Below are 24,773 nucleotides of genomic sequence, written 5' to 3' on the forward strand. Positions count from 1 at the left end.
GACGGAGGGGGCTCGGGGGTCCCGGCAAAGCCTGGGCTCTCCGGGATTTGCTTCACCGTCCCCCCGAGAGCTGTTTCGGCAGCTCCGGGGTTAAGCCCCGGTCACCGGCGGCCCTCCGGGCAGCGCGGAGTCACGTCGGGGGCTGAGGAGCAGAGGCTGCGCCCACCGCCTCCCTCGGAGCTCGACCCCCCTTCCACCGCATGTCCGAGGGGCCACGTGTAAATATATAAATAAAAAATACGTGTGTGTAAATATATATGTGTATGTGCAAATATATATGCGTGTGTTTAAGTATATATGCGTGTGTATGCGCGTCTGTGCATGTTCTCCTGTGCATATATTTATATATATTTATATATATCCATACTTACGCACGCGTATAATGTGTATGCAAAATGTGCATATATAGTATAAATGAGCGCGGGATATACGTGTTTGTGAACAGAGGAGCCACGCATACCTGTGGGTGAGCAGGTACGTTTTAACCAGAGCCAAAAGAACGGGGGAAAGGGCTTGGGGTGACTTCATGGCGCTGCCGTGGGTCTGGGAAGGGGGTCCCACACACACCCGGGGAGGGTTCGAGGGGCCCCCTCGGCGCCGCGGGGTCACGGTCAGTGCACCAAGCGAGGGCAGGGTACGGGGCAAGGGGGTCCTGGGGCCCCGCCGGCCGCTCACGGAGCTCGGGGGGAGCGGGCTCGGGTTGCCACAGCAAAGGGCCTCCGCCCCCGGCTCCCCCCGGCCCGGCCCCCCGGCCCATCGCAAGTGCTAATTGCGGCTCTTTTCTGGCTCCTCTGCATTTGGGTCCCTCGGAGGGCGCTGCGCGGGAGGACACGTCACGGATGCATTATCCCCTCCCCTCTTGAGGCTCTCCGGGCTTTCCGCAGCCTTTGCTAAAGAATTAACCGAGAGGTCCACTTCAGAGCTGCTTCTGCCCCTGGAAAATAAATAAATAAATAAAAAAGGCAAAGAAAGAAAAGAGGAGAAAAAAAAAAAAAAGCGGAGATATCGGTGCTTTCAGGCGAGGAGCGTGGCAGCTATGATTTCCGAGAGGAGGGGAATTTTACCTTCGATCCTTGCCGTATGGTGAGGATCGCTGCTCCTTGCGGGAGGTGAATGTAACAAACCCTCCCCTTGCTTTTGAAAGGCATGTCTATGCCAAAGAGCCACCGCTTTGCTCTTTAAATAAGTGACGAATAAAAAAAAAAAAGGGGGAAAAAAAAAGAAAAAAGAAACTATTCCTGATTTTGCAAATTCTTTTTCTTTAAAAGGAGGAAAAAAAAAAAAGGCAACAATAAATAAAAGCAACAAAATCAATCCCGCGCCTTTGCCAGCGCTCGGACTTGTTTGGAAAGAGACAACGCTGAAGTGGCACTGGTCCCGAGGAAAACGGATCCTTTAATTTGACTCCGCATGAGAACCACATTTGGAGCTGGGCGCAGCGGCCGGAGCGGCAGGAGCAGCCCCGCAGCCCCCCGTGCCCGCAGCCCCGCCGCCCGCCCGGCCCCGCCGCCCGCGGGGCTCGGAGCCCCCCGAGCCCCGGCGCTGGAGGAGCCCCTCGGGCCCGGGGGAAGCGCCCTTCGGCCGCAGGACCAGCCCGCCGAGAGGGAAGCGTCCGAGGGAAATGCGAGCTCGTGATTTCGGAACGCTCCAGCCATCAGCTCCCTCCGCACCGCCTTTGACTTTCGCTTAGCGAGGGGCTCGTCGTCTCCTCGGCATCGCGGGCTCCGGGACCAGATAATTTTGCACTTCGTTCAACGAGCAGTGCGGTCCTTCCGTTTTCTTTCTTTCTTTTTTTTTTTTTTTTTTTTTTTTTAAGAGACAAAATGTCCAAAAAAAGTTCAGCCTGCTTAGCTCAATGATTTCTTGCATGGACGCTCTACTTTTAATATATATATATATTTCTTTTAATTATTATTTTTGGACGGGGAAGGATTGAGTAGAAGAAATCCTTCAGTGAACGGAACCCAGTGATTTGCTCCCCGTTGAGGAGAAGATCCGATTCCCAGCTGCAGGCAGAGGACGGAGATTCGCGTGGGTCTTTCTGTCTGGATTTCGAAGCTCTCGCTGTTGCAGGGCCAGAGCAGAACTGCCTTCTCCGAGCGGCTTTCCTATCCCGGTTGTGGCTCAGAGATCGCCTCCCCCCTCCACGCACCATTTCTGTTGGTGTTGTTTTTGTTTGGTTGGTTTGGCTTTTTTTTTTTTTTCCCCCTCCCCTTTTTGTCTTTTTATTCCCCCTCTCCCTTTATTATTATTACTATTACTATAATTATTTGATTTTATTTGATTTGGGTGAGCTCTCTCCCTTCCTCAAACGAAAACACTAACTCTGACGCCGAAATCCATGCCCCCTGCAACTCGGAGGAATCGGGTCTAATATGCCAGTGACATCCTCGCCTTGCAGTAGTCGCGATGAAGGAAAAATCCAAGAACGCGGCAAAGACTAGACGGGAAAAAGAAAATGGAGAATTCTACGAACTGGCCAAACTCCTGCCCTTGCCCTCGGCCATCACCTCCCAGCTGGACAAGGCGTCCATCATCCGCCTCACCACCAGCTACCTGAAAATGCGAGCCGTCTTCCCCGAAGGTAAAACCCCGCCGGGGCTCTCACGGGAGGGACGGGGGACAGCGAGGACCGAAAAAGAGCGGGGAGGGGGTGGTGGGGTGGGCACACACCCCGAGACGAGCCCGCGTCGCCTCAGAGTCCTGGGAGGAGGGGGAGATGCCTGCGGGGGTCCCAGAACCGGGTGGCAAGCGAGGGGTGATTGAGGGAAAAGCCGCCCTGGGTGGAAAGGAGCCCGCCTGCCTCGGGAGAGGAGGCAGAGCTGCGCTGCCCAAAAACCGGCTGTGGCGGGGGCCAGACCCGCCCGGATAATCCCCCTCCCTTCTCCCCCTCCTCTTTTGCTGCCGGTTCAGCTCCGTTTGCTCGGGGGGACCGTCCCGAGGGGAGCGGGCTCGGCTCGGCTCGGCTCGGCCCCATCGGCGCCTGTAGCCCCGGGAGGAGCCCGAGCGACCCCCGGGGATGGCCCCTCGGCTCGGCGTCCAGGCACGGCCTCGGGGAAAAAAAAAACTAGTGTGGTTGTTATTATTATTTTGTTTTGGTTGGAGTTTTCTGGAGGTAGGGAAGCAGGCTGGGAAATAAGGCGCGGCGGCTTCTCAGCGAGGCCCTCCGCCTTCTCTTGGGGCCGAGGAGAGAAGGGGAAGGAGGGTCCGAGCCCAGCCTGGCCCCGAGCGGGGCCGGGACCCCGCTGCTCCCCGGCCGTGAGCCCGGTGGTTCTTCTCGGAGACAGCCAGCAGCGAGACCTGGCACGGCTCTCTCCTTCCCCGGGGGTTTGGCGAAAACCAGCCTCGCACCGTCCCCCCGAGCGCCTTTGGGGCCGCCTTTGGGGCGAGGGGAGGCAGCGGGCCGGCACCCGTGGGGAGCCGTCGGCCGCCCGTCCTGTCCGTGCCTCCGCCGAACTGATGGGAGACGTGAAATGAAAGGCCGGTTAAGTGGCTGCGGGTGGCTAAATAAAGCCCGGCTCCCCGCCTTTGTCATTTGTTTGTGCCTCTCCGGACTAGGAGGAGGGTGAAGGAATTAGCGAATTCCGGAGTGGAAGGTCTGCTCTCCGTCGCGGTTTGGAAGGAGCTTTATTAAAAGGTTGAGGGGGGGAAAAAGAAAAAGGGAGGGGGAAGGGAGCGGGGGGAGGAATAAAACCCCCCTCCCAACCCGAGCAAAGCTTACCGTTATGGCCATCTAATTCAGAAATTTCGGGAGCAAGGACTAGCCGTGCTAGGGAAAGCCAGGGCTCCTTCAGCGTGCGCTCCCGAGGCACGCCGAGCTAGCGGAGCAAAGGGAAGCGAGGCGCTGCTCCGCTGCATTTTCCAGCCATTATCCCCCATCGGGAAATTTCCCGATGAGAAACAGAGCGTCGTAATTTCGGGGGGTCGCTCGCCGGCCCTGCCCCGGGGAACGTGCCCCCGAAAGCCTTTGATTTAAGAGGGAAGAAAAGTGGCACGTTTCGAGACGCTGCTGGATGTGTCCCGGCTTTTCCAGCCCTACTGATCCTCAAGAGCAACGAGACGACCCCGAGAGCAGGTTTATACCCACGGCTCGGGTGTGTTTTATGTGTCTGTCTTCCTTAAACAGGCCGGGCGTGCGCTTCCGCACACTCTGCTTATTAAGGGCAACGTTTAAATGCATACAGCGAATTCCTGATCTTTCATCGTCTTAACTACGGGTGGAAATACATTTAAAACCAAAGCTTTGCATCCAGGGATGACAGGCCGGGGGAATAAGCGCCTCCGGTCCCCGAGCCGAGCGTTTAGTGCCTGGGAGGGTGGAGGGGAGAAGGGGGAGACGGGGAAAGGAGGCTGCGGGCAGTGCCCGCACCCCAAGGGCTGGAATAGGGCGCTTTTTGGGGTGGCTGCTCGATGGCAGAGTCCCGCGTCACCCCAACTTCCCTCTCCCTCGGGATTTGCCTGTGCAAGGAGGGGAGAGGGGTCACCATTCGTCCGTCCATCCGTCGTCCCTCCCCTCCTCATACGCGGCTACTGGTTTCCAGTTGGCTTTACTGGGAGGTGGAACGGGGAGTTCGACAGCCCGGAAAGACTTCTAGGTACAACGTCTTGAATCCTGGGGCACTGAGACCTGGGGAAAGAGCCCCTTTGAGAGCGCTGGACCCCATAGGTGGGGGGCACCGAGGTTCTGGGGCTTGAAATAAAGGTGGGCACGTAACAAGCTCCCCCTGGGCCTCTGCTCCCGGGGTAGTGGAGTCGCAGTGCCCGCGATCCCACAGGAGTTGCCCCCAAGAGTGGGGGCACCCCGACCCTCACCATGACATCACCCTTGTAAGGCTTAAGGGGGTGTCAGGGTGGGGGGGACAGGCTTGAGAGGCCACCAGCTTGTGTGTTAGGCCCGGATTAGCTGAGGTCAGAGCCATCAGAAACGTTGTCCAGCTACAAACCCGGTTTCCAGCTCTGTCTAGACTGGAGGGAAAGAGAGAGAGAGAGAGAGAGAGGGCTGTGCTTTTAAAAACCTCGATGGCTTCCCCCCTTATTTCCAGAGCGAGCTGAAACATAATTTAGGAAAAGTCTGAGCCCCTCAGCGAGGTGATAGATCCCAGCGCTTCGACAGGGCTTGTAAAATGGTTCAGGCAGGTCTCCTGCTCACCCCGACCAGGCTTTTCCAGAAGATGCACTCTCAGATCCTCCCGCAGAGGCGCCCGGTCGGACTCCAAGGAGCGAGAGAGAAAGGGGATTTCTACCCCAGCTCCTTTCACCCCTCAGAGTGCGAGACTGGCAAGGCACAATTTCGTGCTCTGATATCACACTTTGTGCCCTGCGGTGTCTCTCCGACCTTGAGATTGAGGAGTTAAAGTCAGGAGACACAACCTACAGCCTCCCCCGCGCTCCCGCTCTGCGACACCGTCTTCTCTCGGGTTTTGGTTTTTTTCTATTTTTTTTTTTTTTTTTTTGCTAAGACATTTGTTGCTGTAGAACAAAAATACACCACGGAATTTCTTCTGTCTTGACTGTCAGCATTTTTATCTTTTTTTTTTTTCCCCCTGAAAATGAGTTAATGAAAGAAAGAGGCGAGAATAACTCGCGTTTAAAATCTGCGATTCTCTGCCCTCCGGTTATGGTAGACTGGTTAAATAGTCACCCTCTCCCTCCCCCACTCTCGACGCAGTATCCAAAACTGATTATAAAATCGGACATTATGGTTGTTTAAACCGGACGAGAGAGAGCTAATTAATATGTGACCCAAAAGATAATTTGCGCTATACAAAATAATCTGAATAAAGTGACTGAGCGGTAGATCTTAGACTTTTCGTATTCCGAGACGCAGACAATAAAAATTATTAGGAACATAGAGAGTTTTCTGTTCTCGTTTAACTCATGAATGTATATTTTAAGAAAATCGAGGCGAATCGCAGCTGTTTCGTCTGATTTTCATACCCACTATGAAGAGGTTCGTTAATGAATTAAATAAATAAATAAAGCCCGAGGAGTGAGCAAACCCTTTTCGAAAGCGAGCGTCTATTGCACTAAAGGCTAATAGTGACATTTGAGGTCTTACTAAAACAAAAGTGCTTTTTTAGGGTTTCCCCGGAGCTGCGCGGCCGTCCCCGGGCGGCAGGAACCGGCGGCCCTGCGGGGACGGGCGGCGGGGTCGGTCCGACCTCTCCTTCCCGGCGAGGAGGGAAGGAGGGAGGACAGGAGGGAGGGAAGGAGGGAGGGCGGGGGTCACTGCCATGGGACCTGCGGGTCCGCCCGGGACGTCGCTGTCTGTAGTACCCCCGCTCTGGGGCCTGTTATCACGATCTGACGTTTTTGGCTCGGCGGGAAGAGCCGGGTTTGGGATCGTCCGGGCGTCCTGGAGAGCAGTTTTGTTGTGTTTGGGTTTGTTTTGTTTTGTTTTTCTTCTTTCTTTTTTTTTTTAATTTTTTTTTTTTACCTTGGACTTGACCTTTTTTTTTTGTTCCTTAAAAAAAAAAAAAAAAAAGAAATTAAAGTCCTGATCTTGACGTCCGCCGTTCCCACCGTCCCAACCCTCGGGCGCCTTCCCAGCCGGTGACACTGATGCCCGCAGAGCGCCCGGCACATCCCTGCCGAGCTTAGACTAAACTAGCCCTTCTCCTTCCCAAAGCCACCCCGACCTGGGAACTTCCCCTCTGCGAGCAGAGGTTATTCCCGCCGGAATTCCAGCCGATTCCTGTCGGCTCCAGAGCCGTCTCGGCCCCTCGGGTCCAGCGGTGCGACCCTCAGTGCCGTCGGGGCTGAGATACCTCGCGCCCCGCTACTTAAAGCAAAGTGTCATCTGTGTCCCCCACACCACGGGATGACACGAGAGCCCAATCCAACCTTGGACCTCGACTAAAAGAGGGAGACAAAGCTCGATATAAACTAAGGGCCGCCCCCGCCGCGATTCTTCTTTCCCGGCCCAGAGAGGCACAACCGCGCTGGGGAAAAAATAAACCCCAAAACCTAGGAGAGGCGGCGAACCCCCGGAGCTTGTAGTTGACCCAAGGCTCCCTGTGAAGGATGGCGATTGAATAAGGCGGGGGGAGCCGGGGAACAGCCCAGCAGACACAAAGGAAATACTCCAAGTTACAGGGCAACCCGATACTTAACATAATACATCGAGAAGTAATTCTTTTAACAGAATCCCGAGCAGGAAAGCTACCGGGCTTTCAAATGTGTGCGCGTACGAATTTATGTATGCGGAGAGCAAAGGTGGGAGTTGTTCCCAAGTATTTCTAGCTCTTATTACAGTTAAACTCACGCTGCCTCCTTCCCTGGAAACTGGGAAATGGTACAAAGTGAATGTTGAGGTTATTTTGAAAAAGAGCCAGAGGTGGCAAAAGACGGAGGGGGTAGAGGGGGGATCGTGCCCGGGTTTGCCAAAGGGAGGGAGGCGAGTTCGTGTGAGAACCCTCGTCTTTCAACGGCAAAAGCAGCACGAACTTTGGGGTGTTGGGGCAAACCCCCCTCTCTGTGTCCGGGACGGAGTTGTCGGAGCCGAACCTGCCGCCTGGAGGGGGCTGACGGGCACAACCGCTTTTAGGGCCGGTTATTTCCCCTGTCAGGCATCCCACTGTGCCCGTCCTGCCCTCCCGGCACGGCCCTGGTCCCGGCGGGGACAGACACCAGTAAAAGCAGGGTACAGAGGGAGAGAGGCTCCTCTCATCCATGTTTGCCGCCGGCGGGATGCCAGGAAAGAGAAGGCTGAGACTGGAACTGGCGAGTCACCCTCCCCCGGCCGTGCCAGCCCCGCTGGCTCTGCCGCTGAGCCCAGTTTAGGCTTTCCCGGCTTTTCTCTGCCGGCAGTGCCCGGAATCGCCTCAAGCCACTGGATTTAGGCGATCCCTTACCCTTCTAGCACCGTAAAGGGGTTGCACCCTGGGGCCAAGCCACCCCCGCGCGTGTTCCCAGCACTCGCAGGAAGGATGCTCCGGCCGCTCGCTTGCAGGAAAATCGCTTTCTGGGCCGGGGCAGCGCTTAATTCGTGCTGCGATGGGGCATTTTTAAACATTTCCTCCGAAACGAATGCGCGGTGCGGGTCGCAAAGCCGTGTCGGACCCCCGGCAGCCCGCCCCGACGGGGGTCGCCTCCCGGCCGGGGCCAGCCCAGCAAAGTCCCCCCGAGATGGAGCGATGTGGGAAAGGCTCGCTGTGTATCGGCAGCAATTTTGGCCTCGCTCCAGGCCAGTGAGCGAAAATGTGCGTTATTTACTGGCTGGGCAGGAGTCTGTTGCATCCATATGTTTACAGGACGCAACGCGGCGCGTTTGCAAATCTCTCGGAAGACGAGTTAATGGGTGTCAGCCCTTTATTTGAACGTCAGGTTTTATTCGTTTCGTTTCCACCTTTAAAGAGATCTGCTGGGTGGATTAAATGATAAAATCGTCGGCTCTAAAATAAGCTCAGACGAATGCCAGGCTGATCCACCAAACGTGTTTACGTTTGATGCGAGTTCGCAATCGCAACTCCAATTTAAAATTCCGAAGTGACTCTTTTTTTTTTTTTTTTGGTTTTTAGTCCGGGCTAGGAAAGAACCTCAAAACTAGCGCAGGTTTGGGGGGATGCTGTGAAATGGTACCTGTCCTGCCGTGACGGACAGGACGCAGGGAATTGCCACGCACGTGTGAGGCAGAAACACGGCTCGTTCTCGGTGAGCTTCGTGAGTGGCCAAAGGAATAAATCTGCTTCGTCCATGGGAAAGGGAGAGCTCGTCTCCGGACAGTTTTTGTTTCATCAGGTGTGACCCCCTTTTTCAGTATTGCAACCCCGTGCTTTGTGATTGGTAATTAGTAAATCGAAATAAGGGCACCTGGACAGGCTCTGCCGTTTGTATTTGTTACAGTCTCGGGAAAGAAACCGCAGGATGACTCTGCGATCCCCAAACTTTCCTCCCCAGAGGAAGCAGCTTTTCAGCACAAAGAACGTTTTGACGCGTCTCTGGAAATTCGGGAGCCTTCTCCTGAAGGAGAATTGGGAAGAGCCGTAGAAAAGCGCCAGTTTTCGTTTGGCTCTTCCAAGCAAATTTCCCAGTGCAGAGGGAAGGTGTCCTTCCCCTGCCCACAGGGAAGCGCAGCCACACACTGAGAACTCCGGGGGTTTGGAGAGATCCGCCGACACGGGATGGGGATGCAGACGCCACTTTTTGGGAATGACCCTGGGTGTTGCTACTGCCTTGAGACGGCGGAGCGGAGGTGTCAGGGCCGGCCAAGGTCCCCTGGGGTTCCCTACGTGGCTTCAGAGGCTCCTTTGTGCTTGCCCGGAGGGAGCGGGACACGGGGCCAGGCTCGGCTGACACAGGGAAGGGCGGCAAAACTCGGGGGGAAGCACAGCTTTGCGGTGCATCCTCCCCATGTTCCTCCAGCGGGAGATCCTGTCCATCCCAAGGGACGCCCCGAGAGCGGAGAGAAAGCCTCCCATCATTTCTAGACCAGGTCTAAGTGGCCAAAGCACACGCGGGTCCGTGAGGGCTTCAGGAGGCGCGTTCGGAATCACGCAGGGATTTCTGCCCGGGTGCCAAATTCTGCTGGGATCCCGCCGCAGCCGCCTTTGCCCCCGCCAGTGGCTGAGGGGAGGTTTCTTTGGAAGCCCCTGGGCGGCGAGAGGGCACGGGAGGAAAGCACGGCGCTCCGTTTCGGGGCGACACATGGGTTTGAAGCGGCCCTGAAGGCTGAGGGGCGCAGGGCCGAGGGGCGCAGGGCTGAGGGTCGCAGGGCTGCGCATCCATCGCACGCGTGTGCGATGCTCCAGACGGGACCCCCCGGGCGATTGTGGAATTCACGGTCCCGCCGGGCTGGCATCACCGAATTCCTCTCTCTCACCCTCTTCCGCAGCGCCCTGAGGGCTCCGTGGCCTCGCAGCAGCCGTGCTGTTCTTTTTCCCCAAAAAAAGGAGGCACTAAAAGGACGTGGTCGCGTCCCTCCCTTCCCCTCCATCTGTGTGCCTTTTTGCGGGCAGTGGCACGTCTGCCATCAGGTGCCAACGTGAGTGCCCAGCTCTTCGGCTGGCCCTCTGTGAACCTCCTAAACTAGTTAATTCATTTCGCTGGATGGTGGTCTCAGCTCCAGCGGGGAGCTGGTGTAAGCCTTCTTTGCACGGAGGAAATGAAAAACAAACAAAAACCCGGCCAACCAACAAAAAAACCCAGCCCCGTCCCAGCCCCTCTCCTCGCCCCAAGCGCTCCCAAACCAGCTCCATCAATGACTTTTCGCTGTCACCGAGGCTGTGCCGGGCTCCGGGCTCCCCCTAATCGGGTCGGGCTGTGGGGTCAGAGGGGCCGGGACTGGACGGGGCCGTGGGGGCGAAGTTGTGCCAGTGGGTCGGTCCCGTCCGTGCGCAGGTGAAGGGCCCGTCGGGGTAGTTTCTCTCCGACCCCTTTGATCTCCTCAGCCCCTTCCCCAGCCGGGACTCGCCTTGGCCAGCGTGGGGGTCGCCGGTCATAACGCCGCGGGGAGGAGGGACGGGCACGGTGCTGCTGGAAGGACGATGGGAAGCGGTGGGGACCGTCACCTCCCTGGGGACCGAGGGCTCTCCGGGGAGGGAGAAAGGGTGTCCAAAGGGGTGCCCTTGCCCGGAAAAAGAGCAATTCCCTTCCCACGTGTGCGTGGAGAAGGGATTCAGCCCTACCAACCTTCTTAATCCCCCCCGTCGCTGCCTGGACGGCGGGGGAATGGGGGGAACGGGCAGACTGGGGGCAGCGCAGTCCCGCCGGGGCTGAGGGACGGGTTCCTCGCTCTAACCAGCTCCTTGCTTCCCTTGCAGGTCTGGGCGACGCCTGGGGACAGCCGAGCAGGATAGGGCCCTTGGATAACGTGGCCATGGAGCTCGGATCCCACTTGCTTCAGGTAGTGGACGCCTCCCTCCTCCCGTACGCGCCGCGCACCGGGAACCTGGTGTGGTGGTGGGATCTGCCTCCCACCCCTCCTCCTCCTCCTCCGCTTGTTCCTCACCCCCGCACCGCCACAAGAGCCTGAGTGAAGCCTTCATCTTATTCCCGAGCTTTACTGGGCTGGGGGGAGAGGAAAACCGAGACACCGACCACTTACGTTATTATTATTATTATTATTATTATTATTATTATTATTATTATTATTATTATTATTATTATTATTATTATTATTACTACTACTACTTTTGATGTTAGCAGAACCCACTCCTCCGTGAACGTAAAGTGTCTCCCAGCCCCAAAAGTGTTAATCAGGCACCTCAAATCTGCTGGGAATGTCTCCAGGCAGGTCCCGGCCAGCGCCGACGGGGTTTGTCTGGAGGGGCGCCGGACACCGGGAATTTCGGGAGGGGAAACCTGGAAGGGAGCGCCGGGCTCCAGAGGGAGGGAAACACCTGGATCGGATCTCCCGTGGACGTTAGCACCTGAAAATACCGTTGTTCACAATCCCGTTGATCTGCTCTGGAATTCCTCTGAACTCCAGGAGAGTTTAGGAAGTCGTAGCTGGGGCGAGCATTCCAGCAGGAGGGGGAAGGAAAAAAAAATTGCGTTTAGCTCCATATTTTTTATTTTTTTTTAATTTTTTTTTTTTTTTAATATATGTGAACTTAATGCAGCGCTGGTGTTTGGTTTTTTTTCTGCCCCGATTTTAAAGAGCCGGCAAACCGTAATCATTTAACGGCCGGGTTTATTGTGGGAGGTTAATTCCTGGTCACAGAGCTGGAGCTGTTTTTAACCGTTCGCTCGGCTGGGGGATAAAAAAAAAAACCTCGACAGAAAAACTCTGTTCGGGCTCCCTGGGTCTGCCCAGCCCATTGTGTCCTTGTCCCCAGCTGTGGCAGGGTGGGAGAGCCGGGAATGCTACGCCGGGTCCCCCGACCTTGGGAATGATGCTCGCAGTTATTTATTTGCCACCCCAGCCCCTGCAAAACATCCCTCCCGCGGGGAAGAGGGAGAGTGTTTTGGGGAGGCTGATTGGAAGGGTGAGGTGCTGGCCACGTACAGGGAATGGGGATGGATAGAGCTCAGAATGATCTCCTGGGGAGGCGTTTCTAGCCTTGGAAATTTTGTTCTAAGTAGGTGATGCCCTCCCAGGTGTTCCAGCTTCACCAGTACACCTAGGAAACATATATCTAGTTATGTATATTATTATATATGCATAGTATAACATAGAGATAAAAATACATACCATGTCATACAAACCATTGTTACACTTGCTCCTCCTCCCTGCTGGCTATTCCACGTTTTGTCTGGCATTAATTGAACTTATAATTAATTATGTACTGTTCACCTGTGACACCCATTTTACAGTTCAGTTATTGCTGGGTGACGTATTCTTCACATTTTAATAAACCCACGTTTACTGTAAACCTTTTTATTTTATTTCCCACCCTTTTCATTTCATTCTTAGAATGAAACTTTCCACGTGAAGTCTCAGCTTCAGTGTGCTTTTCTGCACAGGAAATTTTGGGACCTGCTGCACCACATGGTGCAGTGACAGCAGCACTGACACTGGTTTAGTTGTGACACTGGGTAGAGCCATTGCAAGATGACAGTGTTTAAAAACAAAGTTATGGCTAAGGGTGCAGTAATTTGTTTCCCATTATGATGCTTCACCAAAATTTAATTTATGTTCAAAAAAAAAAAGGGGGGGGAAAAAATAAAGGCAAAGAGTAATCTGGTTTCAATTACATGCTGTAGAATCGTTAGTAGGCCAGGGAATAATTTGGGATATTTTCTTATTGGGGTGGCACTATAAGAGCAAGAAGCATACAGGGTTTTATTGCTTCTCTTCTGGTTCAGTAACTTCAAATGAATTAAAATAGGTGGGTCTTTTATCTGCAAGCTGTAAAAATGATTTTTCTCTTCCAAATGTATTTTCCTGTGACGTTCATACGTATGTGCTGATCAAAGCTTTCTACACCAGTGGAGACTGTTTGACTGAGAATATCAGATACTTTTGAAAAAATGTCTCAAATTGGGCATTAAAAAAATCAAGGTCTCCCCAAACTGAGAGTTAATGTGTCCAAATCATGGTCATTTTGGTTGAGCTGCACCACTTGCCATCACTTTTCTTTTTCTTAAATTAAACTTCACTTTTTGCTCACACAAGCAATATTTACCTTCCAGCCAATATCCCATCAATAAGAATTTGTAGGATTGGGTTGGATTCATTGAATATTCCATTGGTCAACGTGCCCAGACTGCAAGGATGTAACTTCATCAGCACAAATACCTCTCTTCAAATGTGATAAAGTTTTGAAAGCTGATTTACTCTGCTTCCTTTTTGGAAGTTCACGTAGTCAGGGAGCAGACAGCTCTTGTTCAGAAACACACTTTGGAAAATACAGTCAGGCTCAAAGCTTTGCTTGCAGCACCACGAAATATGTTGCAAACAGCAGCGGGCTGTGTCTGCCAATTATGCCATAAAAAATGGCTCACGTAGTGTTGGACTTCCCCCTAAGCACCACATAGCTCAGGATTTGTGCTAAGCACTAAAATAGCCTGAATCAACAGGAGAATGTTCACTGGAAGTGCAGCAGTAAAGCTGTGCCTGTGGGGGAATGAGTTGGGTCTCACAACCAATGTTTGAAGGAGTAGCATCAGAGAAAGGTTTCCATTCCTTTAATTTTGCTGCTCTTGATGGAAATCTTCCCTCATTTTCTTTTATTGTCGCTGTAAATGCTTTAACCAGGGTGCTTGTCTCTTACCCTCCATCTTTCCCTTTATTTCAGACTTTGGATGGCTTTGTTTTCGTGGTAGCATCAGATGGCAAAATAATGTACATCTCTGAAACAGCATCTGTGCATCTTGGCTTGTCTCAGGTATGAGTGATGTGTTAAATCAGCTGTTAAATAAAAATTTTGAACCTAGCACTGGTATCCTGCCATTATATAATATCATTTTTTTTAGGGGTATTTCAAGGTTTGGCTTTTTTCCTCTGAAAGTGCCCTCAGTAAAATATCCAAGTTCCCTTTGCTCACAGCCACACCACGACTGTCTTTATATCTTTTCTTGTTCATTGTATTTTACTCCTCATTACCTTTTAAGGAGGGCAATAAATAATATGATATTGCAAATTGCAGATCTATACAGGGCTTGAAACCCAACCCTCCTGCCTGCCGTGGTAACTCAATCACTCTGAAATAAAGCTCAGAACTCGAGTCTGTAAGTTTTAGATTGTGTAAGATATTGAGGCTCGCTATGAAATGGAGAGGAAATCTGATGTGGAACACGAGTTTTATGGTAAATGTGCTTTAGGAAAAAGAAAAAAAAAATAAAAATAAAAAAAAAAAGGAAAGAAAAGGGGGGCAGATTTATGAGTGCTCACATGGAATTCAGGGTAGTTTTGCCTGAGTTTTTCCAGCTCAGTGGTCTTTTCAGTAAAGCGTTTTATATGGTCGTGATAGAACTCATAAAACTCGGTTTACTACTGTTCTGCACAAGGAGCATAAGGGTTTTTTATTGTTTTTTTTTCTTAGATGGACATTTCTAATTTTTTCTTTTTTTTTTTTTTTTGGCCTTCTTGGGATAGGCACAAGGGCAACCAGCCCGAATTTATTGCAGAGGGCAAGTTTCCATACCTTTGTCTGTAAATGTATTGCAGAAATTCCTTGGTAGCACCTGACCCAAAGCTTGCTGAAAGCCAGCAGAAAAATTCCCAGTTGATTTCACCGGGCCCTGGATGAGACTTGCAAGAAACAGAAGTGTTTCATCACAAATTCAGTGTGTCAAACACTTATCAGAGCTAAGCAGAGTGAAATAAAGGCTAAATAGAAGAGGGAAGAAGAATGAGGAGACGAAGGTGAGGGAGAGCAGGATGTTCTGAGAATACCTGGGGAATATGCCCTGTGGTTATTTCAATAAACAGGGAGGGGGCTTGACTGGTGGGGATTACATGTGTGCTTAACCTTGGTAGTAACTAATATTTTTAATTGAAAAAATGTGGAGCTCTTTGAATGTTGTGTTTACAGCCGTGATATTTGAATTAGTAGCCGGGGGAGAAAACAGAACTCTGAAGAGCGAGAAAAAGCAAATATATAAACTCATAAACACCATTTCCAAGCCCCCGTTTCTCTAACATCTTTAGAAAAAGTAGTTTTGAAAATAAATACTCAGTGTAGGTAATTTTTTTTTCATGCCAGCTTTAAAAATGTGAGGAGGAAACTTCCTCAGTTCTTTTTTTCGGAGGGATATCAAGTCATCAGATCTCCCAGGTCTCAGTATTATCCCATCATCTGGTGAAATTAAAGACCTATGGGATCAGTGGGACACTAAAGAGACTTTGCCACACTCAAGGAGAGGGGACTGAGAGCATCACACAGGCTTTAGTCCTATTTATCCCTCCTGGCCATCTGCACTGACTGGATTCCACGTGCATGGAAATATCTGTAACCCCTCAGTTTTCCAAGAGGAAGACTGGGGGATTTGGTCACGTTGCTGTTGGAAGTTCAAGTTTCATGAGCAAAATCCCAAACCTTTCCCTTCAGTAGATGCTTATAAACAAACGAGCTGTATCCTTGGAAGTTTGGTATTTATAAATAAATGAGCTGCCTCCTGGAAAGGACCGAGAGATGTGAATTTAAGGGCATATTTTAGACTCTCAAAACACATAATTTCACAGGGCACAGGGTTTTATTTATATAAATAAGACCCCCCCCAGCTAAATAAGGCAGTGATTCCCCCTCCCTCCTCTTTCCTCATACTGATTTATCATCCAATCAGTTCTTGCTGTTGTGTCAATATTCTATTTTTGAGGGGATAATTTTGCTCTAAGTAACGTTAACATTAATATTAACTCACTAGGATATTAATACATTAACACTGGGATATTCCTGCAAGCTTCCCAGGGCTCTAAATGAGTTCTTGTTCCTGCTCCTCTGGAAATCACTGGGAATTTTGCCACTGACATCAACAAGAATGAGATTGGTCAGGGAGAAGTAAATTCTGCGAGTTATAATCCCACACTGTATTTTCAACAAGTGCTCTCACAGAGCCCCAGCCAATACAAGCTGAGAGCAGAGTGATGGTGATTGTAGAAAATCTTTTAGAGTGGGCACAGAAAGGCCTTTTTATTGAATAATTTGACAATTAACTAGTCCACACGTCTAATTTCCAGTTAAATTGCAATTTGTTTAAAATATATGTATATTTAAACCAAACAAAAAAGGCCATTTCAAAATATTTTTGCAGGATATTTTTGGAGGCCTGTGACAGCTGCCTTTATCTTCTGGTTGATCTTGAATTTTTTTTTCCTCCAGCAGAGAGAAATTAGAGTTTCTGAAAAATTAGAGCTTCACTGGCTGGTGTGGTGAAACTGGTTATACCTTTCAAAACAACACCGAGGATTGTTTTACAGCAGGACCTTGCTCAGTTCCCTGCCTGCAGATGATCAGAAACAGGATTTCTGAAGAATCTACATCTTCATTTTGGGGGGCCTGCCACTTAGCTTGTGGCTTTGGATTTTGATTTGCCCTCAAGTGTAACAGTAAATATTGTAAATACTGATGATTAGGACCCCCCTCCTCCATCTAATTCCAGCTGGCCTCAGACCAGTGATGAACTGACTTTGTGCTGGTTGAGGCAGCCAATTCCTTGCCTCTTTTTTTCCGTGGATAACAAATAGGTTTCAAATTCCCCAAATATTTTTTCCCCTTGGAGTCCAAAGACACAAAATGGAGAGAAAAATCCTCTTAGGAAACACTGGTGAACGATGTATTTTTATTTTATTTTGAAGGTCTGTAGTTTATTCCACCCATTTTTCTGGACCCACGAGGGAGCCAAGCTTATCTTTGCCTTTTGATAAATCTTGAAATATTTAACCACAAACATCTGAACTTTTCCAGGGGGTTTGTTTTACCTCCCTCAAATCAGTATCTGAAAGGCAAAACATGTAATTATTTGCTCTAGAATCCACCCACTTAGTCCTCTGTGTTTATTATGGATCATTCCTGGGCAGGAAAAAAAAATATACAGCTGAGTTACACATAAAAACCCTCTTAGTAGGAAATGGCGATATTTGGTAGTAAGCAGGTATTTACAGACATTAAAAAGCTGCATCAAGGTTTAATAAGCCCAAGGCATGGGATTTTAGAAGGTTTATGAATTGAACCATATAATTTGTGTATTTCTTTCTTTTTTTTTTTTTTTGGGGGGGGTAAAGTTTTCAGCGTTTCATTGCAGGCTTTAAAACGGCCTGAAATGGGCTCTTGCAGAGCGGGAGCTTGTGGTGGGTTTCCAAATTATGGATCCATATTTGGGTTATTTGACTCTCACATGGTCCCACCCCCCCCCCATCTCCTCGCTGGTGGCTTTTTTGTTTCCACTCCCAATTTTTTACAGTCAGTTTTGGTTTTCGGGCGTCGTCGAACGTTTCACCTCCCGCTGGTTTCCCCCCCTCTGGGGGTTCCAAACACGCCCCTCGAGCCAAAAATGTTCCTCTCTGTGTGTGTGTAACAAGGAAAAACCGGTCATTTACTCGGATAAAACATTCTGGGTTTGAATTTTAAATATCAAATTATACTGGGATATAAATTACGCTTTCGGATAAAAGCGGGACCTTTGAATCCTGTGTGTGTTTCCTTTTCAAATTAGGTGATGATTTTGGGGAAAAGCAAGAGGTGCCCATGAGTTACAGTTTTTAAGAGCTGGTGTGGTCCTGATTATAGCTGGTAACAGCAGAGATGCAACAGGATCTTTTTGCTTTGCTGCAGTTATGTGTCTGGTCAGGTTGATTGGTGGGTTTTTTGGGGTAAGAAAGTCTTTATATTGAAGGCAGAGATTGTTTAGGCAGAGCCACCCACGAGTTTTTACTTTTTGGAAGGTAAATTCTCTTTGATAGAAGTGTTTTAATTTCAAGGGTAAAACATTCAGAAGAAAAATCACTATTAGCCAAAGATAAAATGATAAGAGCAGGGTCATAAGTGATGCTCCTTTTGGTTTAAACACTGACCTCAGCTGTGCATTTTTTAATGGTAATTTTTTTCATGTTTTGACCATTGAAGTGTCTATCCCCATAAGAATAATTAGAATTTTTTGACAAATCCATAGGTTAAAAAATGGACTTTTACAGTATGTTTTTCCCCCTTGTAATTATAAAGAAAGAGAAGCATTGCCAGGCATGATTCACAGTGAGATGTGTGTGTTCTCCTTCCTCCCCTGCCACTAAAACTTGAATATGGGTTGTCACTGTAACAAGTCCCCACCTGTTTCTGTCCTGAAAAGGAGCAGCCAGTGCTTTTTAAGGAGAACTTTTAGAGAAAATTATAAAAATGGAGCAACATAGATAACATCCTTTTCCTCTTTTTCTTTTCCCCTTCCCCACTCCCTCCTTCCTCTTTCTTTCTTTCCTTCTTTCCTTCTTTCTTTTTCTTTCTTTCTTTCTCTCCTTCTTTCTTTCTTTCTTTTTCTTTCTCTCTCTCTCTTCCTCTTCTTTCTTTCTTTTTCTTTCTCCTTTTCTTTCTTTCCTTCTCTTTCTTTTCTCTTTCTTTCTTTCTTTTCTCTTTCTTTCTTTCTTTTCTCTTTCTTTTCTCTTTCTTTTTCTCTTTCCTTTCTCTTTCCCTTCCACTTTTTTCCCCCCCCTTACTCAGTGAAGTTTTAGTCTGGTTCCAACATCAAATCAGTGTTGGTGTTTTTGTTTTTGCAGGGAGGGGCTGTTGGAAAGGAGCGGTGGGGAATAAAAAAAAGTTGGTTTGCATAGCCCTGGGAAGAGACATTCCATGAATAATGCAGAAAATGGAAGGATGAGAAACATTTTCAGAAAAAGATTGCTTTGTGGGGCAGACAACCTCATTTATTCCAAAGAAAAGGCAACTCACACATCTCAGCAAAGCAGCAGGATTGGCTCAGAATAATGGGTTAAATTACTTCACCTCTCAGCTGTCTCTGATCTTGGGGGCCCAAGGCACATCAGGCCACTCAGAACAATTGGGCAGCCTGACACTAATTTAAAACACAGGCTCAAAGTATTGGTTGGCTCCTTAAATCAATTACTGCCTCTATCTGGAGGCTTCTGTGGGTGGGTTTTAGACGTGGCAAACAGGAGCCGGCGGAGTTTGATCGTGTGTGCCACAGCTCTTAGGTGGGAAAGGCACAAATCCATCCCTGCCCCAGCAAAGTTCGAGGGAGAAGAGGGAATATTTCAGGCAGATCTGGTCTTTACCCCCCCCCCCCATGTTTGCTCAGAGCAGCGAAAATCCGGGGAAGTCTGCCTTTTGAATTCCCCGGCCGCGGATGGAGCGCGGCGGATGGGCTTTGAAAAGGCACAAAGGGATCGTGTGAGTGGGGTGGTTTTGGCTCAGAGAGCTCAGCTGCCAGCTGAGCGCAGGTGAGAGTTTCTGGGAACCTGGAGAAATGTTATTTTTTAAATATCTGCCCCCTTGAGGGACATCAAGGCCGTCCCCGGAGGTTTTTACCCCGTTTCGTGGCCATCAAACATTTCTACAGCTGCTCCAGTTCATCATTTCATTCCCAGCTCTCTCCAACAGCAGCTCTTCTGTCTCTGATGCACCACCAGAAATTCCCATAACAATTTTTAACTGGTGCTGAAGAAGAGGTGAATTGAGTTTATTGGGTGTAATTTGGAAGATGGGTTTGATACATCAACCTCCTGCTCTAAAACTGGTGTGTGGTCACCCAGCTGCAGGGCTTGGGTTGCTTAAGGACAAAAAAAAAATGAACCAGCTGCTTGTGTTACGTGTCCCTCCACAGGTGGAGCTCACTGGAAACAGCATTTACGAGTACATCCACCCCTCTGATCACGATGAGATGACAGCTGTCCTTACTGCTCACCAGCCTCTCCACCCTCACCTCTTGCAAGGTACCTGTGATCAAACCACAAGTGAAAAAGTGAAAAAAAAAAAAAAATAGAAGTGAAAATTTCTGACCCAAAGCATTCTATGATTCCTTAAGTTCGTATTTATCCTGTTTGAAGATGTCCACAAAGGGAGGAGGAGGAGGAGGAACACAAACCTGAAACCACGAGGCAGGATTTTGGGTTGCTGCACTAAAAGGAATCAGCTACCCCAGATTAAATAATGCCTCTCATGCCTCTCATGCCCGTGCAGTTTTAAACAGCTTTTTAGGTTTTGCCCAGTGGCCATTTCGTCTCTGTTGTCTTGTCATCACTGCTGAGGTTGCAGAAATGTTGTTGGCCTAACTGGGCACAGCTGAAGCTACATGGTCTTAGTGGAAAAAAAAAAAAACCACCAAAACATCAGGCAATCGGTAAATAGGAGGATATTTTTAATATTTTTGAAACAGCTGTTGAATTTGAAGCTTGGACAAAAAGCCAGACCTAATGCTCCCCACTGTAGGAAGAGTGGAATTGGGTTTGTAAACAATTTGAATTTAGAAACTCATTTTAAAAAGAGTTTTCTCCAGGAAAATTAAGTTCCCTTGCCTTGCTGTCACCCTGGCTGTGCTCATAAATATGGACACAACCCTTTTTGTGCTGTTACTTCAGTGCAATAACTACTATATATAACTGCTATAAAACTATGACAATAAGTCATTCTCATCTTTGCACCACCTTCTTCAGTAGCTTTTGTTTCACTGGGGCAATTCTCTGAATTTTAAAATATCAGCCATAATCTGCCTCCATCCAACGTGCTTTCACATATATTTCATAATTGCTGAATCACTTAGACCTCCCACCCTGCTAATTTATCCCAGTCTAAAAACAAGAGGCATTTTGGGTTTACACCACAATTCTATTTAGGATCAGTCATTTTTTTCCACAGTTCTGGTGCCTCTGCATTTTCTGTGCTTGGTTCTGACTCCTGTGATTCCATCAGGGCAGAGCCACGTTCCCTCTGGATCCAGGGAAGTCTGGTGTGCCTGGAAGCACATTTACTGCTCTGAGTGGTGCTAATGGAAGAATTATCTCAGCCTCCTCCTCTTTTCTTCCTCCCCAGGCAGGTTGTCTTGGAAAACAAACTCCCTTGGGGGGGCTTGGAAAACAAACTTCTTTTTCTGGGCCTCTTCTAGCTTGACTATTTCATAGTTACTTGACTATTTCATAGTTTGCTCAGGATATTTTTTAAGTTTGACATTTTTTAAGACAAGATTTTTTTTCCCTTTTTTCCTACCTTACTGATAAGCAGAGGAGATGCCCCCTGATATAAATGGTTTAGGGGTGATTTTGGTGGTGTTGGGTTGATGGTGGAACTGGATGATCTTGAAGGTCTCTTCCAGCCTTGCTGATCCTGTGAAATCCATGATTTTCATGCAGTTTTTCTGGTATCCAAAATTGCTAGTAGGATATTCTTATCCATACTGTCTTGCCAATGCCAATAACCTCTTGTTTTTCTTAAAATACACACATATATTGATTTATTATTGGAGATTTTTACAGATTTAAAGTCACAAGAGTCTGATTGGAATGAAGCAAATAATCCCACAGCTCTTCCTGTTCTTCCCAAATATATCCCTCATTCTCCATACCTTTCTTTTCCTCCCCCTGAAAAGATGCTGTTTAGTTATCAAAATCAGGCTCTGGTTTCTCATTAGTGCAAAGTTAAAGGAAAATTCCCTTGGAATTGTGACCCATTTTGGGTATATTTACTATAAAATTTTGTGTAGCAGAGGAGAGTGATAAAAACCTGCAAACAACAGGATCTTATTTGGATTCTTAGACCTGGAGAAGATAAATAAGGGAGTTCAGCTGTGTCCTGGTTTGTACAGAGATTATTTTATGGAAATATGGAATATTTTATGGAAATCTCTCCCCCATAAAATGCATGGAGTGGGTGTATTAAAAAAACCAGAATCTACAGTTAAATCTTCCTAAAATTGACAGAGTGAACAAATATTTATATTTTTTTGCCTCCCCTGTGCCAGTAATTCCCTTTTCCGCAGTGTTTTATACATATGTATCTTGAGAGATAAACTTAAATCTTAATTATATCTTTAAACTACAAAATGCTACTATAATTTTTAAACTACACAAATCAAAGCAGGTTTCCTATTTTAATCCAGTGAAGACCTGAAACCTATTTAATAATTAGGTTTCAGGAATAGGGCAGGAATGAAGCAACTTCCATCTGTATCTGAGGAGATATTTTCAATATTTAGGTAAAAGATGGAGTTCCACAAATAACTTAGGACAGAGGGCAGTTGAGTGGAAGTGGCTTTATTTTCCAAAAAAAAAAAAAAGGAGGAAAACAGATTTTTTTAAAGAGAATTTTTTGTCATTTCAGTTTCTTTTTATATCTTTTAATCTTCTAAAACACGGCTGAATCATCAAGTCAAATAAAAACATTCCTTTTATAACTTTATTACGTTATAGATTGCTCCAATCTGGGGCATTACTTAGGTGTAAAATCAATATTCCACTGCAGACATGGATTTTTATATCAGAAATTTACAGCTTGGCTCACATAAAGGGCCCAGATATTTGGATACATGTTTAGTTCAGGTGTTATTTCAGCAGCTGTAGCTGGATAAGATCTGTTCTGAGAGGAATAAAATCACAAATGTCAACAGACATATCTACACTTTGTGGTATTCTGTTACTGGTATTAAATAACACCGAGTACAGATTATTTTTGACCTCCAGTTTTATGGTCTTTGTAAATTTGGATTTGACCTCTATTTATTTCGCAGGGAAATTCAAATTACTGCATAAAATCAAAGGTAGTAGGAAGTTCTTTATATAATCCTGTCACGTTGTTTTTCTTCAGATAACTCACCTCGGTGTGAGAAAAAATTCTATATTAGTTTAAAAGGCATAAACCTTCTTAAATTATTACATTTTAAGTTCGCCCTGGACTTCCTCATGTGTCAGGTAGAACAAGGCACACCCCAAATATGGCAGGTACATAGTTTTGTTTTTCTAAAAGACAGTGGAAACACTTGAATAATCACATACTTCCAGAAGCTGGGACTTCATAGCTAGATTAAAGGCAATAAGTTCTGGGAATGTGGATGCTGGTGAACTGTGAGGGTGGGGAGGGCCTGGAGTAGGTTTTCCAGAGAAGCTGTGGCTGCCCCTGGATCCCTGGAAGTGTCCAAGGCCAGGTTGGATGGGCCTTGGAGCAACCTGGGCTGGTGGAAGGTGTCCCTGCCCATGGCAGGGGGTTGGAATGGGATGATCTTTAAGGTCCTTTCCAATCCAAATCTTTCTATCATTCTATGATCTGTTTGGTTTATCAGCGAGAAGATTGGGATTGATTGATTACTGTGTGTACATTTTTCCGAGGAAAGAAAATACTGGGAACCAAAGGGCTGGTTTAGAAGTAAAAAAACGTATCAAGGAGCAACTTCTGTGCCCTGAAACCACAAAAACTCGAGTTAGGATAATGCATTCATTCATAGCTGGGAGTCTGATTAACCACAAGAAGAAAACACTGAGGGAAGCAGTGATTTCTTCCAGTTTTGATGCCTTCAGCCCAAGGCTGCGGGTCAGAGAAGACAGAATTCAGGCAAAAAGAAGCTCAGCACAGGGGCAACAGGCTGAATTTTAATGGCCTGGACTGCCCAGGTCACAACTGAGAGCTCATGCTCCTTTCTTTAAGTCTACAAGCCCTGACTCAGTGAAAGCCATAAGCCCCCTGATCTGGGGGGGCTTTGGAGAATTTCAGCTCTGACTTAACAAAGTCTTTGAGCTGCCTTTTTACTTACGTGGCCAGGGGTGAAAATGTAAAGCAATATGAACTTTGCTACGAGAGAAGCCAACAGCTGGACTCTCTTTCTGAGGGTGGCTGGGGTGGGGAAAAAAGAATAATCTCCCTCACATACATATTTAAAGTAGAATATGGCCCAGTGAATCACCTCACCTGCGAGTCTTCAGGCCGACTTTGCACCAGTTGTAATGAAATAAATCCATTATATTTGACTGGGGTGAGTTAGCAGAAAGAAAAAGAAAGAAATAAAAGAGGAAAAAATATTTTGATATCGATTCCAAATTATGTGTCCTGGCTGTGCTCAGATCTCAGATGACTTCCCTGGCCCTTCACACCTTAGCAGATATTGCTGACTGTGTTTCTGGTCTGCAGCACTGTAGTGTGCTTTGGCTTAGTTTTGTACCTGTGAAGGCTTGCACCTCAGTTTTGCACTCCCTGTGCCACCTGTATTTGTTGTAAAGGCTGGTATCAGCATTCCTGGGCCTCTCTCTCAGGAAATGACAGGGCAATAGTAGTTTTTGAGTCCTGGATACCTGCAAAGTTTTGTTTCAGACTGACTGTAGAGACTTGGTGCGTGTTGCAGACCTCCCCTCCTTAGTGTAGGAGGACTGTTAGGTGTTGGTTGTGGTGCCAGGCCAAATTCTGCCTAGTCATCGAATCCCAGAATATCCTGAGCTGGGAGGGACCCACCAGGATCATCCAGTCCAAGCCCTGGCCCTGCCCAGGACACCCCAACAATCCCCCTCCATCCCTCAGAGTGTTGTCCAAACGCTCCTGGAGCTCTGGCAGCACAATCTTTGGAGGGAACAATGTGCCAACACAAACTGGGCTGCAATCAGGACCTTATGCCCTCAAATGATGTTACTTTTAAAATATTTTTGTTGCTGAACTGTCTCTACTCGCTGTTCCTGCAGGAAGCTTTCTCTCGGTTCACAGCACAGAGTGGAGGGCCTGTAGCAGGGCAGTAACACTAAACCATCCATCTCTTGAGATTGCAGCTGACACAAGCAAGAAAACAAGCAAAATAAAAGATATTTGAGGGTTCACCAAGACAAGGAATTAAACAATGCTGAGAGGGATTCGAGGAATTAATCAATGCTGAGAAGGTTTCAGCATTTTGTGCTGCTCTTCAGTGTGTGTTTCCAGCCAGGCACTGTGTGTCTCTAGTTGGTTTCAATTGCTTTTTCTGAGATTTTAAACCTCTAA

General features: G+C 48.1%; 1 protein-coding gene across 1 annotated transcript in view; it reads left to right on the forward strand.

Moving 5' to 3' along the window:
* Positions 1–852: 852 nt before the first annotated feature.
* SIM2 (SIM bHLH transcription factor 2) overlaps positions 853–24,773 on the forward strand; it is a 56,441-nt gene continuing 32,520 nt past the window's right edge. Inside the window, exons 1-5 of the mRNA XM_051773047.1 lie at positions 853–1,109; positions 1,269–2,584; positions 10,761–10,843; positions 13,680–13,769; positions 19,654–19,762. Of these exons, the coding sequence (XP_051629007.1) occupies positions 2,410–2,584; positions 10,761–10,843; positions 13,680–13,769; positions 19,654–19,762 (457 nt within the window). The 5' untranslated portion in view covers positions 853–1,109; positions 1,269–2,409. The remainder of the gene's footprint in view (positions 1,110–1,268; positions 2,585–10,760; positions 10,844–13,679; positions 13,770–19,653; positions 19,763–24,773) is intronic.

This window comes from Manacus candei, unplaced genomic scaffold (assembly GCF_025592945.1).
Source record: "Manacus candei isolate 608988 ecotype Guabito, Panama unplaced genomic scaffold, ASM2559294v1 h1tg000165l, whole genome shotgun sequence".
NCBI lineage: Eukaryota > Metazoa > Chordata > Aves > Passeriformes > Pipridae > Manacus > Manacus candei.